This window comes from Strongylocentrotus purpuratus, unplaced genomic scaffold (assembly GCF_000002235.5).
Source record: "Strongylocentrotus purpuratus isolate Spur 01 unplaced genomic scaffold, Spur_5.0 spur5_scaffold_15, whole genome shotgun sequence".
NCBI classification, from domain to species: Eukaryota; Metazoa; Echinodermata; class Echinoidea; order Camarodonta; family Strongylocentrotidae; genus Strongylocentrotus; species Strongylocentrotus purpuratus.
Genome location: NW_022145600.1, coordinates 30625642 through 30641506, shown reverse-complemented (window position 1 = coordinate 30641506; position 15865 = coordinate 30625642). Strand labels below are relative to the sequence as shown.

The window sequence follows — 15865 nt, the reverse complement described above, 5'->3', positions numbered from 1 at the left end:
CCCATCTTTACCCCCAGCCAAAATTTTAGTAAAATTTAAAGTTTTGATAACCATCAGATCATTTCTCTGCCAACTGACCTTCGATTTTTCATCTTTAAAAAAAAGAGAGAAATACAAGGAAAAAAGAAAAACAAAACGAAGGGGGAAACAAAACAAAACAAAACTAACAAAAACAACAATAAAATAAACAACAATCCTCAGAGTTTCTGGAGGCTTCGACTCCCAGACCTTACTAAGCCTTTGCCCTTGGTCCTTACCCGTTCCTCTCTAATAATTTTCATTTGCCTTCAACTCCTTCTCTCTTTCCCCTTCCTCCCTTTCCCTCCCCCTCTCTTACCTCCTCTTCCAGCATTATCGTTCCGGACATGATGATTACTTTCTTATGATCATTCGCCGTTTCCATTTGTTTCCCATAATTCTTAGATTTCATTCCTCCTTGCTCTCCAATCGTCCTTCGATTAATGTCAAGTGTAATTACTTCCCTTGATATGTATATTAAAACATCTTGTAGCTTTGGAATGTTATCGTATAAGCAAACTCCTGTATAAAATCATCGAACTTTTTGTCTTCTACACACTCAAGATTGCATCCATCTGAGCCGGAGTATGTGTTGTCTGAGGTTTCAGACTCTATATCTATTCTTGAAGAATGTTCAAGACGTCTTCAATCTATCAGTCAGGTCTTTGCGGTAAATGCCCTTTCTATTTGTTTGCGAGTTTCACTGCGAGCTTGAATTGAGTGTCATCAACTGCATATTTAATTATACATTTTGATAAATTCATGATTGTATACAGACGTGTATAACCTGTAAGGTGTGGAGGTGAGTGACTCAGATTCGAACCCGATTGGGAATACCAGAGGGCCGACCACTAAACCAGCTAACATCTTCCATTCCTTCCTTTATCTATATTAGAACTTCATCGTCTCTTGAAAAAGCTACAAAGTCCAATGTGAATACCTGTTTAAAGCTTATACATAAAATTGACTGTCAGAAAGTCGTGATTCTATGTAACAAATATCTATTAAAATTTTTCTTATTACAATGTTCTTTACGTCGTTATAAATTGCACGTGACTTCTGTTGGATAAGAGGTTTCCGAATATTTCTAAGGACTTAAAAATATATTGTTTAAAATTATAACAGCAACGTGTAGATTATTTTCTTTAGTAGATTTTTGCTATTTTCTCATCCGCGGTCTATATATATTTTTTAAACAAACGACAAATTATACCAAAGATACATTCAAATTGTTTGAGCTCTATGTTTGCATATACGAAAAGCCATGATTTTTGCAATGATTACAATTATCTAGGGCACATGTATCGCAACATGATGATTTTCGTGGTCGAGAAATAATTCTCTCACACGTCGAAAAAAAAAACACAATTATTACGATAATAATTTTTGTCTTGAATCCTGACTCTTTTATATATTTTGTTTACAGATCAGACCGCCCTCTTCACGTCAATAGTAAAATTTATGTGATCGTAGGCCTACGATTGGACATTTTATTTAGAGAAACAAAAATGTTATGATCTTTATAGTATTGGTAAATGGGAAGGGGAAGGGGTGTCTTGCAAGACATATCACAGAGTTGTAAATTTGTGTTTGATCGGTTGCAACTTTTAAAATTCAAAACTTTTTAAAATTTTCAATCAGATTTTGCTCAAACTTTCACTGATCTGTTCTCTGTTTCCGTTTGTTTGTAATAAAGCCAATTTCACATCAGGTTGAACTTCCCCTTTCAAGAGTATTTTCTGTTTCATGTACTATCTTAGTCGCTTTTGATTTTTCTGTTGCAATTTCAAGGAGATTTGAAAACGTTTTTTGTAGACATATATTTTTTTATAATAATTATTGTGGGTTTTTTTCGAGACAGAAGTGCCCCTCTGCTAAACTGGTCTCGTCTGTAAGACCAGTTGGAATGCGCGCGTGACTTGCTCAAGAACCACCAACTGGGCTTTAGAAGACCTAAGTACCAATTATCATCCACAACCTTGACTAGTCGCAATCCTTTCCTCATCATCATGTCATTTCTAATCACAATTTTCCACCAAACAAACAAATTTAAAGGGAATTAACCTCTTTATCTGTATCACGTTTCTGCTGTAATCAGTCAAAGATTTTCGCCGAGTGTCTGCGGTTCTTGGAGTAACATTGGATGCCGTCTCGCTATACGTATCGTTGGTATGGTTCCGTTTACTTTATTTTCATAATTGGACAGAATTTAGACGATGTATATCAACTTTTGTATTCTCAAATTACTGTCGAGTACAATTACGAATATAAAATGAATTTAATACTCCTCTTTGTTTAAGTTACGTGTTTTTGTTACGCTGAGTGAAATATAGGAACTTCAATGTTCATTTATTTACAAAAAGACATTTATGGCTCTCTTTATTTACTTACCCATTTCTGGTATACAAGGTAGCACATTGTCACCAAAAGAAGTGGTCTTCCATTAGGCCCTGTGGTGAAACATGATATTGAATAACAATTATGAATAAATTCTTAACAACATCAAAACAAATACAGAAGACATCCTAATAAATTTGAATTTTAAAGAAAAAAGAAAAAATACTGAAAAGGATTGACATCCTTCTGGCTCTCAACATGCAGGATAGATGAGCTGCGTAGACCTATCAAGATTACATGTATTTAGAAGGAGAAGGAGAAGAAGGAGAAGAAGATTAAGAAGAAGAAGAAGAAGAAGAAGAAGAAGAAGAAGAAGAAGAAGAAGAAGCAGTTGAAGAAGAAAAAGAAGAAGAAGAAGGAGAAGGAGGAGAAGAATAAAAAGAAGAAGAAGAAGAAGAGGGAGAAGAAGTAGAAGAAGAAGAAGAAGAAGAAGAAGAAGAAGAAGAAGAAGGAGGAGAAGAATAAAAAAAAGAAGAAGAAGAAGAGGGAGAAGAAGTAGAAGAAGAAGAAGAAGAAAAAGAAGAAGAAGAAGACGGAGCTGAAGAAGAAGGAGAAGAAAAAGAAGAAGTAGAAGGAGAAGTATGTATACAAGAATCACACAATCGTAAACATAATGAGGCACCAAATTGCCATGTTGTAAATAAAATATAAGTTCCGATGTCACGTCAACTAAGAAAGATTTTTTTTAAGTGAGCGAAAACTCAGAATAAATGACATATTGAAATGTTTTAAGTCAATTGTAGTCATTCCATTTTGCCTTCTTCACGTGGGTTAATAACAAGACATATATCGTTGTTAATTGCTGTTTTCATTTCTTTGGTTATCATAGTTATCTTACTTTCAATTCGGATGTTGCATTGGACCCCTGAACCTGCCCCCCCCCCCAACGAAAAATTAAATACATAGGTATGAGATAAACTAAATACTATTTTCAGCGATACTAAAAATGTGCGCAATGTGCTTGAGGAGTAGTTCGTACTTCTGCAGTTATTAATCCCATATGATGCTTCAAGTATATTGGCGTCATTCTACATTCCAATTACGACATATTGAATCGGTTTAGAGCAAAATGTATTCTAGACATCCCGGTTCCATTCTAAGGAAAAGTATTATCCGGAAATAGAAATAGGTTTGAAAACAAATTCAAGGCACTTCTGCGCGCGTTTTCAGTGTCAAGGCTCATTTATATCAAGCATAATGAGGCCGAATTTCGTATGCAAAAAGGTCACACGCCCTCATTAGCCGAGACAGTAAGATTGGGCATAAAAAATGGCTGTTGTTTACAATACGAGAGATCTTGAAACAATGAACAATATCAAACCATTTCATTTATTCTTGTGTTTTCATATTTCTTATTATTACCATCATCATTATGTAATCCTCATGCAAATTATACGGTTGATTTCCCGGGGATTGGAAGATACCGAGGCAGCATTGGAGTGAGGTATATCAAATTGGCAATCGTTATTGAATGTAATAATATATCAAAATAAACATTTAATTTACTTGTATTAAACTGTTGCTGGGCTTAGGCGCCATGAGCGTCCCTGTAAGGTGTGTGCGTTCAATAAGTTTACACTATTATTATTATTTATTTATTATATCGAAATCTATAATAATTGTGACCTATATAACATCGTCAAACAAAGACCGAAAGAGAATGGGAGAGAGCGAGAGAGAAGCGAAATAAGGGGTCGATAGAGAAAGAGAGAGATAGAGGGAGGGAAGAGGGAGAGAGGAAGGGAAAGAGGGAGAGAGAAAGAGAGAGAGAGGGAGGAGAGAGAAGGGGTGACGGCACAGTCCGCAGAGAGAGAAAGAAATCAGACAATCCATAGTACTGTAGAGTTACCACAATTCCTTGATTTTACGTTTAGTACCAATGTTTTTCATCATCGGCTATCGGCAGAGCGAGTGTCAATAACTCCCATCCTGTCATATCTGATTGCAAGGTGTTGGATATTGGGTAATCACCTGAAGTAAAGCACCAATTAGATTCATGTCGATACGAACCATGTACTTCGCTGCTTCCTACAACCCCTACAACTCCGGTGAACCTCCACCGGGTGCCGATCGAGCAGCGAAACTCGACTCCCTACATCTTTTGTTTGAACTGGCATCCGCCCCGCCGCGTGAACCAATAGCATGCGTTGATGGGACGTCACGGGGGTATCTCTCCGCCCCCTCAGGGGGTTGTTATCCTAATCGCTGGTCGCCGAGCTGTCAATCTCCCGACCGCCTGTCAGTTTAAGTTGTGATTATCCCAACAAGAATAATGGATATTGTCGAATAAGCCCACCCCTACACGTACTCGTGCGTGCTCCTACGCTTGAAGAGCCGTGGAGTTTAGAAGACAGTCAAAGTGGATGTGGTATTGGTAGCGAACTTGAAAGATGAGACAGAGAGTAAGAGGGGGAGGGTTGGAGTAGATCCGAAGAAAGAGGAATAACGCGATAAGGGCAGATTAATGCTATGATTGACGGGAGCCTTAGGAAGACCACCATCATCATCATAGCTCCTCTTCGCTGAACTACGGGGTCAAGAGACTCCAGCTCTGCGCTATATGGTCAACACATTCCTTCTCATCGGTCAGTTAAAACGTCGCTTCTTGGACAGTGAAGGCGCTCAAGCAAAGTTTGGCCGACTTTCACTGGACGATAAAGTTGCTCGGATAACTTTGGTGGATATAATATCTCATGACCTGTAGTCAATCGTCACTCGTATTCGAAGTAGACAGCATCACTATAGTTCTCAATTCACGAAACAGTGTCCTGTTCCCGGTTTTATTTTCTTCTTTCGAAATTGGAATCCATTTGGATCGCATCATTTCAGACCAACATGAACGAGACTCACAGTATTCTCAAAGACATGAAAGAAGACAAGATTGAGAGGGGTGTCTTGAGTGATCGTTTGGAGGAAGAGATGGAACATGAGGACCAGGATTCAAACAAACTCACATCATTTTCAATTTTGGATATCCTTGGTAAATCCAAAGAAATCAGCGGGACCTGCAACATTTCAGTCGCATCGTCATCGCCCAATACAACATCGGAGTCAGCATCGGCACCGTCAAACTTACAACTAACTGTCGCGTATCCGTTTCATCATCACAAGCATCGTCCTAATCATCATCTTCATCATAAAGGGGAATATCTTCATCGTCATCCGATCTCACACGACCACCTTATGCGACAACACCATCATCACCACCACCATAATCACCATCCCCGTCATCATCCGTATCGTTCATCGTCGCAGACAAAAATTTCGACGAAAGACGAACCGTTGGATTTTTCTCATCCAGGTGATTTAATGCTCGCCGAGAAGCAGAGACTTGCCTTACGTCTTCAATCACCTCCTCATCCGCCTAGTCACCTTCGTCGTCAACTCGAATCCCTCGACGACCACAACGATGACGATGATGATCAAGACGATCATATTGATACGGTCGATGACCTCTTTACCATCAAGCGAGAATCGTTTCGTGACGGTAGAACAATTTCCTCCTTAAAAGTGGATGTTGACTCTCAAAGTATCCATGGCAACAGCATCGTTGAGGATGATGACGAGGAGATGACGAGAGGTCGACGATCGCCATCTCATTGTTCATCACCGATATCATCAGGCAAGTCAAGAACATCATCTTTTTTAAAACAGTTATTTACTTATTACAACCTCGGCTCAGGTGCTTTTTTCTGTAGAAAGTATATTATCAAAATTGAAATAATAATGATTGAAAAGTAGCAAAACAATGTTCTCCAGGCTCGATTGATCAACATTACCAGTCCTCTTATCGTGTATATATGTTAGCCTCGATCAGTTTGTTTGAAAGGAAGGGGAACGACTTACAAAAAATGACATTTGTTATTCATGCTGTCTGCTTTAAACTTTTCCTTTACATACAATTATAAAATAGTTCTAATTGATCCATCTCAGACTGTCAGACATATTATATCCACCCCGCATAGCTAGTTCGCGATGTGACATCACAATATTGAAATATCAAAAGACAGAAATCTTCTGTCTACCCGACTAGCCCTTTGTTGACATACGATTAAACTTTCATTTTCTCGAGAAATAAATGGGAAAACCAATAGGAAGACTCCAAAGAGCGATGGGTCACGTTCGCCTTGTCCATCTGTAATTTTTTTATTTCCAAGTTCCTTTATTGTCTTCGTGGTCACCTTGACAGTGATATTAATTGCTTGGACACGGTCTGTTCGAGCACGGACCTACCAGAGGTCTTACGGTTCGGGGTACCCCTAACAGATAGTACAAATATCACGTGGAGAGGGTTCAAGTGAATTCACGTGACGCGCACCAAGATGGCGTCACTGGTCCGCGAGACACGGCGAGACCGTCGCAGAGTTTATTTAGATATATCCCCCGAATCGAAGTACATGTATGACTGTTCATAAATCAAGATTAATATACATGAAGATGAGAAAGATTATGATTATTTGGGTTGGAGGAAAAAGAGTACGTATAAATAAATGGAGCATAGAATTGCTCTTTATTTGCTTTCAACACCGGATTTTAAATACTTTCGAAAAATTAACCGAAGGCAGATTTAATAGCCCCATCCATCACTCACTTACATTGAAGTGAATTGCTCTTGAGTTGATTTTTCGAAACTAATTGCGATCGTGTTTTTAGCAGTGAAGATGAATGTTGAAACTCGACACCCGGTAAAGAAACAAAATAAATCCTGAGTAAAATGGTTATAGGAGAAGAAGAAAAAATGTACCCAGGTGATGATTTAAAACACATATGTTTCATGAAGTTACCTGCAATGAACCATATAAAGTGTTATACTAAAGACAAAGAAACTCAAAATGTATTCTAACACTTTGTCCCTAATTATAAAACATTTGAGAAGGAAAAAAATATATATATGTTAAGTAAATGAGTCTTATCTTATCAACGCCGCCTGTTGTCCCTTTTAAAAAATAAATAATCCATTTCTTTTTTTTCTTCTTCAAATTTATTATTTTTCCCCCTCAAAATGTAAACCAAATAAATTATGGCTGTGTTTTGCCTAAACTTTCATCTCTATCTCCTGTCGTTTCATTAACAGGAATAGACCAGGATTCGAGATTCGACGACGATGTCCAATCGTCATCGTCGAAGACAAGAAAGAAGCGATCACGGGCTGCCTTTTCCCACGCGCAGGTCTTCGAGCTCGAGCGGCGGTTCAGCCACCAGCGCTACCTGTCCGGCCCCGAGCGAGCCGACCTCGCCGGCGCTCTCAAACTCACCGAACAGCAAGTGAAGATTTGGTTTCAAAACCGTCGCTATAAGACGAAGAGAAAACAGATGGCGGTCGAGATGATGTCGCCGTTGCCGGCCAAGAAAGTCGCTGTCAAAGTCCTCTTCAAAGATAGTCATCATCTACCGATTCCTCATCCGCATCATGCGCTGGGTTTTACTTCAGCGGGTATCGAGCATCTCTTACCAGCATCCATCGCTCATCTTTACCCGCAGCTCGCGGCGTACCATCCATCCGCCAACCCGCTGTACCACTACTCCAGCGCGTTGCACGGTGTTCTTTATGGGCACTGAGTAAGCATATAGAAATACACCTTAATTTGTTACAAGAGACCTTCTTATAATTAGATCTTTGTAATACACTATAATTGTCAATATTCGGAGTGAGAAGGGCTTTAACTCTGTATAAAAGCCATCCGGACTCCAAACAGAATTTATAATATTGGAATTCTGGTGGCACTGTATTACCATGCGCGTACGAAGGGGTGTTTTGGTTTAGTTAAACACCCCCTTTTGTTTCTGTCCCTAAAAAAACGAAGTATGGAGGGAAATGAGAGAGCCAAAAAAAGAAAAGAAGGAAGTTTCCGGAATTCCCGCTAAACTTTTAAAATGATGATTTCACACGGAAACATTTATCTTTTTGTTTTCTCCAAGTAATCTTATGCAGCTTGACCTTCGTGGATTAATCTTGAACTAATTACTATATCCATACACTTGATGTTTTGTTCAACGGTGCCTTGCTACTAATATGCTCGGATGACTATTACGCATTTTAATCAGGTAACTCTAAAGGTATTGGTGCTAATGTATTTGCATACAAATTTCTCTTTTTCACTCAAAAGTCACTCTAAAAGAAATTATGAGATAATTTGGCAGTAAGAAGTAAGAAGCAGTAAGAATATTTATTTTTATAACAGTGTCCCAAGTAAAACTTGTTTCATTATAAGATAAAGTGGAATATGAAAATTGCTCTTGATCCCGAAAATTAGGATTGTTTTATTTGTCAGTCATAGAATCAAATTAAATATTTTTTAAATGTTCAAAAAATGAACAATTCTTTTTTAGCATTTCTCTTTTTGGTGACTTTGATTACTGACGAAATGGTTATGACGCAAGATTTTGAAATATTTCCTCAGTAAGTTCGTTTCTCATTCACAGTTATCAATACTTGCTCGTCCTCATTGAAGAATGTCAAAATCAACATTATCGAGAAAAGTGAAGAACCACTTTTCATTACAAACAACAATTCTACAAACCACACATCAAAATATTAATATAGTGTGTTAAATTCCTGTTTTATTTCTTTGTTTATGTTTTGCCGAAACACCCTTTTTCGACCTTTTTCTCTACCTCGATACTTGTCAGTCATAAACTCTTTTCTCCTAAAGATGAAGAAAGAAGAGAAAATAATGTTTGAGTACTGACGCACTTTGAGGTTAAAGACGCTACTTGCGGTTTGTTTATTTCTATGAAAATATCATCATAAATCATAAATGCAGTTTTTCTTGCATATTTGGGGCTGGAAGAAAAAGGAAGATCTGTCTGTATATACCAGCTTTGACGTTAGGTACCGTAGTTCGATAGAGAACCATTTCGGTTCAACTCAATAAATCATTTTTCGCTTTGTCTTTGCTCCTTCAGTGTTTGTAGGAAAAGAAAGTTTGGAAAGTTTGAAAAGTTTGACTCGCATGTTTGACTGGTGGCTAGAAAGAATATTCTGCATCAAATGTTGTTACATGCTTAGACAAGCGAAAGTCCATTTTCCTTATTTTGGTTAATATTTTTATTGAGATTACATGTTCATGTCTTCATATCTTTGAAACCTTCGGACTGAATATTCAATATTCGTAAAATCATGCGATCAGAACGTCTACCCTTCTTTCTTTGTTTCTCCTTTCCCGGATGAACAAATCCTACAGATTTTTTATTCGTAAACAAAATTGTGGTGACTTTTAGAATATCCAAATGATTCGACAGATCACGAAAAATTTGGTAATATTTTACCATATGAACTGCTTAAAATGGTGTTACGAAACATCTTGATATTTCATAAAAGTATAGTTACATTTAATTTTACGGGCATACCCTTAATTTGATTTCCCCTTCATTATAATCATCACCATCATCATTTTAATTTACAAATTTACTCTTTTGAATAAGGAGTATAGACTAAGATTTCATTTTTTCTTTTCTTTAATATCTCTCTCTTCAGAACAAATAATCTGTGTTTAATTTTTTTTTTAATCATTATCAATATAAAAAATGATGAATTGTATCTTTTAATGAAGAAGTCATTTATAAACAAATTTCTGCATCAGAAATACACAATTAAAGTGATTATATAGGCCAATAATACAATGGATTTATTGTGTGTATGAAACAGAACATGATGGAAGCTGTTTTTTATAAAAATTGCAGTGTATATTGTGTGATGTGATGTATGTTGTGTATACTGAAAGACTTTTCTTGTATAGTTTATGTTGTAGCAATATACCGTCCGTTATTGGAACTTTTTTAGGATTTAATGTACATAAGGGTGAATTTTGATTTGTGAGTGTTAATGAATTCCCCAATGGTATATAGATGTTTATGTTATGCAAACCCTGTAAATATAATGCCACAGAACGCAATAGAAGATATAGAGGTGCGTTTTTTCAGAGTTGTCTGTATATACTTTTCATGCGGAAAAATAAATTGTCTAGTTGCCAGAGATAATGTTCATAAACTATATTGACGTGTTTTTCTATTTTCTTTGTTGTAGAATTAAATATTTCAATTTGGAATATTTCATATAGAAATCCAATACCATCTTCTGTTCGATATACATTTTGTTATAAGATATATCATATATCATTATAATTATAGACCAGGTTGAATACTTGTCTGTTTCACTTGCATTTGACTTTAAGACTAGCACTGAGAGTCAGAAAGGCTTTAGGTCATAATACTAATCGTCTCTTTGGTGTCAGAAGGGCGTTCAGGTTTGCTCCGAACAGACGACAATGTTCAGCGCCTTTCTGGCTCCAAACAGATTTAACGTAAATATATAAAAGGTTAGGGATCAAAAAGCAGAGGAAGAGGGAGGTGAGCTGGGGGAGGGGGGAGGAAAGGAAGATGAAAGTACAGAGATGAGAAGAGAGAGAGAGAGAGGGATATATATATAGAGAGAGAGAGAGAGAGAGAGAGGGGGGAGGGGAGGAGAGGGAGAGAAAGAGAGAGAAGGACAGGGAGAGAGAGAGAGAGAGAGAGAGAGCGAGAGAGAAAGAGATAATAGTTTATTGGTTTCCACAATATCTCATTTTACAAAGAGTGTAACAGCATATTGAAAAATGATTATAATATACATGACTTGTACATACAATACCGGCACACACTATTAAAAAAGTTGTCCTTCAGTAGATATAGTGGCGGAGCCTATGGAAAAGCAGAGCTTGTTGTGGATAGGTTCCTGAACGCCAAATGACATAATTAACTAAAAATAGGTTTATAAAATACAATGCACCCTAAAACAGAGAGAGCCAGAGTGAGAGAGAGAGAAAGAGAGAGAGAGAGAGAGAGAGAGAGAGAGAGGGGGGTGGTGGTGATGGCATGGAAGCAAGAGAATGAGATGATGGATAGTTAATTTACCTTCTGTTTCTATTATTTTACTATATCCACAAATTATTAGCACAATTAGGGAAAGGTACAGCGAGAAATAAAGCAAGGCTGTAAAAGGAAAGAGAAATGGTATATCATCATGAAATACATTGAATCATTTTAGAATTAGGATGTGGATGGATATCTCCATTGATTTGGCCCATTTTCTTTACTTTACTCAAAATTATAACTAAAATATAGCAAGTATTGATTGAAAACGCCATTAATTTCAACAACAACAACAATAAGAAAATTGAAATAAACTGAAAAAAACTGAAATAAAAAGGGGACAAAGTGTGAGAGTGTATTCTTGGCATGTTAGGCATATTGGAAAACGGGGGGGGGGGGGCATGCTGGTGACTTCATCTTCCCTCCCTGTTTGGTTCTAAAGGTCCCTCATCATATCACCTCATCTGTCTTCGAGCTGGCTCCATCACAACCAAACACTGAGATCCTACATCGTGACGCCGTCAGTGTCACCTAAAGTTTACATCCATACGGCTTCGTTCACACTTGCTAATTTAAACTTTTGAGACTCATGAAACAAACTACGAGATAAACAACAAAATGATTCCAAACTTACGAAAAAAAAGTTATTTTTCTTCAAACGAAATTGCACAAAATTTCTCTTTACAACCTTTAACAAAAAGAAATTAGAAAGGAAGTTCTCGTTTTAATGTCCCATAGAATATTTTCAACTAGATGTCATATTTTTGAGTAATTTAACTTTTTGACGCAATAATAAATTTGATTTGACTGATGTGTATGATTATCCACAAACTAAAGTACATCATAATAGTCTCATACTTTCATGTATACAATTTACCAAGGCGTATTGGCTGAGTTTTTCGTTTTCCCCACAGTTGACTCGAGTATCTTTAGATGTGTTGCGTATCAACGTATAAGGATTCTTACTTTATTTAAGAAACATGGGCCAACTTGATAGAGTATGAACGCAGCTTTTGTTTCTTCTCCCGATCGCTAGTACCATAACATATCAAGAATTGTTTCCCACAGATTGTTCCTTACTCCGCGGAGTAACTTAATATCGCCTGAGAGGTGTCACTATGCTCTTCACCTACACCCAACCACCAGTTGATATTAAAGGGAAATCTAACTTTGATAGCAAACTACTCTTAGGAAAGCAGAAATATCAGGGAAGAAGGCTGATGAAAGTTTAAATGAAATCGGACAAAAAATTGTTTAATCATTAATTTTGTATCACTCATAAAGTGAGCGTCTGACAGTTTCTATGAAATCATTTTCCTCTAAAAAGTATGATACAACGACTGAAATAACATTCTCTGTTTTATTATTGTTGTACAATCCAAGGGCAGCACAAAGAAAACTGTGCATAATTATTGATTTGATATCATTGTAAAATCTTGAATAATTTTATGTCATGATTTTTAAAAATGCTATCAAATCAACCTTGCCTTACACCAGATTTCTTTCCTCTATAGTCATCACGTTCCAATACTATAGGAGCACAATGAGGGGCACTTTCCACCTAATGCGTAATGAAGATAAATATACGGTTCATGGTTTCTGTCACATGCCCCCCACCCCACCCACCCCCCCCCCCCGCGTCCCCTCCCCTCCCTCCTGCTTTGCTCCGCCAATACTTTCCTCGTACCTCTCCTCCTCCTCCTCCTTCCTTCTTCCTCATCTAACTCAAGGTAGTTTTCCACTTTTTTCATATTGAGTGATACACTTTAACTCCACCATACTTCTTGCCTAAAAGCAGTGTTATCCTAACCATGTTCCCTCCAAGACTCGGGTTACGATCAGGTCTATCTCGAGTCGAATACCGTACTATTGACGAGGTGGTGACATCAAATCCTGACAGCTATCTAAAAATCTGTTTTCTTTCCCATTTTATCTGCCTTTATTCACTTCATATTTGATCTTCATATTACTTACTGGTGCTCAGTTTTCTAGAGTCACGTGATAAATCTTTCATGTCAAACACTATACAAAATTACACGAAACTTGTTAGAATAACATTCTCGAAAATAATATCGCTAGTGACATTCGTTTGTCTCGCAATGTATGGTCAACAAGGGATCAAAAGAACACGAATGTCACTATCGATATTATTTTCGATATTATATCCGCAATGAGTAATATTGGCTATTTAGCATTAATAACATTCTCATTTACAAATTTTCGTCTTTCTCGGTTCATATTTTGTTATTCATATTACTTATCGCGGTACTCAGTTTTCCAAAGTCACGTGATGAATCTTTCATTTTAAACTCTTGGATGAAAATCACATTGAATTTATATTAATAATATTACTATATCGCTAACTCTATTGTGAACAAGTGGATAACATATTCATTTGCTTTCTGTCATAATACGAAATGAGAGGGAAATCGATTATTTGATTCAGAAAATTTCTGTTATCATTGTTATAGGTCTATCGGGTAAGGTTGTCATGGACTTTTTCCTGCATATCTGAAATAGCTCAAAACAGTTGTATGCGCCCAAAGAAAATTATCAAAACACATAATGTAAAAGTTAAACCATGATTTAAGAAAAAAAGTCTTCAGTCCAATGGATGCAGTTTCGAGGTTCATTCAGTAGACCGATTTACTAACATATTTTGAAACAAAGCTTGTCTTTTGACAACCTGAATGCTTGTTCGAGGCTCGCCCGATATAGCAACAATTAATTTATGCGGACTGGATTTCACGTATTGTAGTTCAATGATTAATAAGAGGTTAATGTAATACCTTGTCACTATATAGGTCCCCTGCAAAGATTCATTCATAATTTAAATATGTTGGTAAACTGGTCTACTGACTTTCAATCGAGGGGATGAGGGCTCGAATACCAGCACATTACGTCAATTTTGTCGTACATGTATTTGCCTAGTGCACCTGGATCCAGAGACAACTCTAGTCAGAATTATTTGCCTATTAATATGTTTGAGTTTTAGCCCCGGCTAAATCACGATTGTAACACGACCTTGTCAAGATTACAAAAAATAAAAAAACACGAAGTTTTAAAATGTAATTATGATGATGATGACGATGATCATCATCATCATCATACTACTACTACTACTATTACTACTACTACTAGTACTACTATTATTTCTACTACTACTACTACTACTACTACTACTACTACTACTACTACTACTACTACTACTACTACTACTATTACTACTATTACTACTACTACTACTACTACTACTACTACTACTACTTCTACTACTAATAATAATTATAAAAAAATAGAATAATAATGATGATAATAATTTAGATCCATCACATCCCTATACTATAGTCAATACTAGAAAATCTGTATTCTGATTCTTCTCGAAAACAAACCCAACACAAATATGAAATTGATATGTAAAATGTCTGAGCAAGAAAAGGTTATTCCAAAGTGAGGTTTGTATACCGGCGCATGGGGGTTCTAAAAAATCACCCTCTCCGCTGTGTCGTTTGTTAGTAAACACAACGCAACAACGCGTGATCTTCCCTCCAAATTTGATGAGCTTGTAATATATATCACATCAGCGGACTTGAAGACATGGTTTACGGAGTCCAAATCGGATTATTTATATAACGTGATGACCTCGGAGAAAAGACGAGATCGTGAGATGCTACTACGGTGACAAAACGGCGATCATGTAACACATTTGGAATGCCAGACGACGCGGTCGTGGCGTATCCAGGCAAAGGGGGTCGCCCCCTCCCCCATCAAATAAAATAAAAAAATATCCAGGAAAGGTACGCACTTGCGTTATAGAAATGACCTCAGATTATAAAGAAGGCATGTGTATTTTTAAATATTCTGAGAAAGTATGGCCCTGGACCGCCTAGCGCTGTTAGGCCTGGGGTATATGTCGCCCCCGCCCCCGCCCCCCCCTGTTTCTTCAAATTCTGGCTATGCCCCTTAACGGGGTATAATGTGTCGGAGGATGATTGGTTTAAGAAGGGATCCTTAAGTTTAGGCGGGTGATTAATGATGACAAATTCTGGTTGTGTTTATTTCAACTCCAATTCCCAAGTTTCCTTCATTTATTTTCATTCACTCAACTAAGAGGTATGTCGAATTACACGGCTGACACATAAACCAAATGAAATCTTATACTGCTATCAGAAGATGGTCTGGAGGTGTAATTTATCATGTCATTGAATATCACAGATATCTTTGAAGTGATGTTGAGATGGAGATTGAGCCAGATTTTTCTAAGTAAAATGAATACCTCAAAAAAGTTTAATATACATTTGATTTCATGTTTTTTATTCGCCTAAAATTCAAAAGCACATAATTATCATGTATTATTTAGCCTAAACATTTAACTGTAATCTGTATTTTAAGTATGTTTTATTATCCTATAATAGACCCTTCAATAAAAGTGAAATTAACTTTAGCTAGAGGTTGGGAAGGGTGGGTGGTGTGGTTTCTGGGAATATATTGTTTTTTGTTTTGTTATGATGATAATCATTCATATGTATACGCGCGCTGTTCCATTTTTTGTTTATATTTTCATTATTATAATTATTTATTAGTTAATCAATTCATTTTA

General features: G+C 36.9%; 1 protein-coding gene across 1 annotated transcript; it reads left to right on the top strand.

Moving 5' to 3' along the window:
• Positions 1 to 4691: 4691 nt before the first annotated feature.
• On the top strand, positions 4692 to 10408 carry LOC579532 (homeobox protein Hmx). Its single transcript, XM_779642.5, has 2 exons — positions 4692 to 6037; positions 7490 to 10408. The coding sequence occupies exons 1-2, from the start codon at positions 5251 to 5253 to the stop codon at positions 7972 to 7974; spliced, it is 1272 nt and encodes a 423-aa protein (XP_784735.3). The 5' UTR covers positions 4692 to 5250; the 3' UTR covers positions 7975 to 10408.
• Positions 10409 to 15865: the final 5457 nt, after the last annotated feature.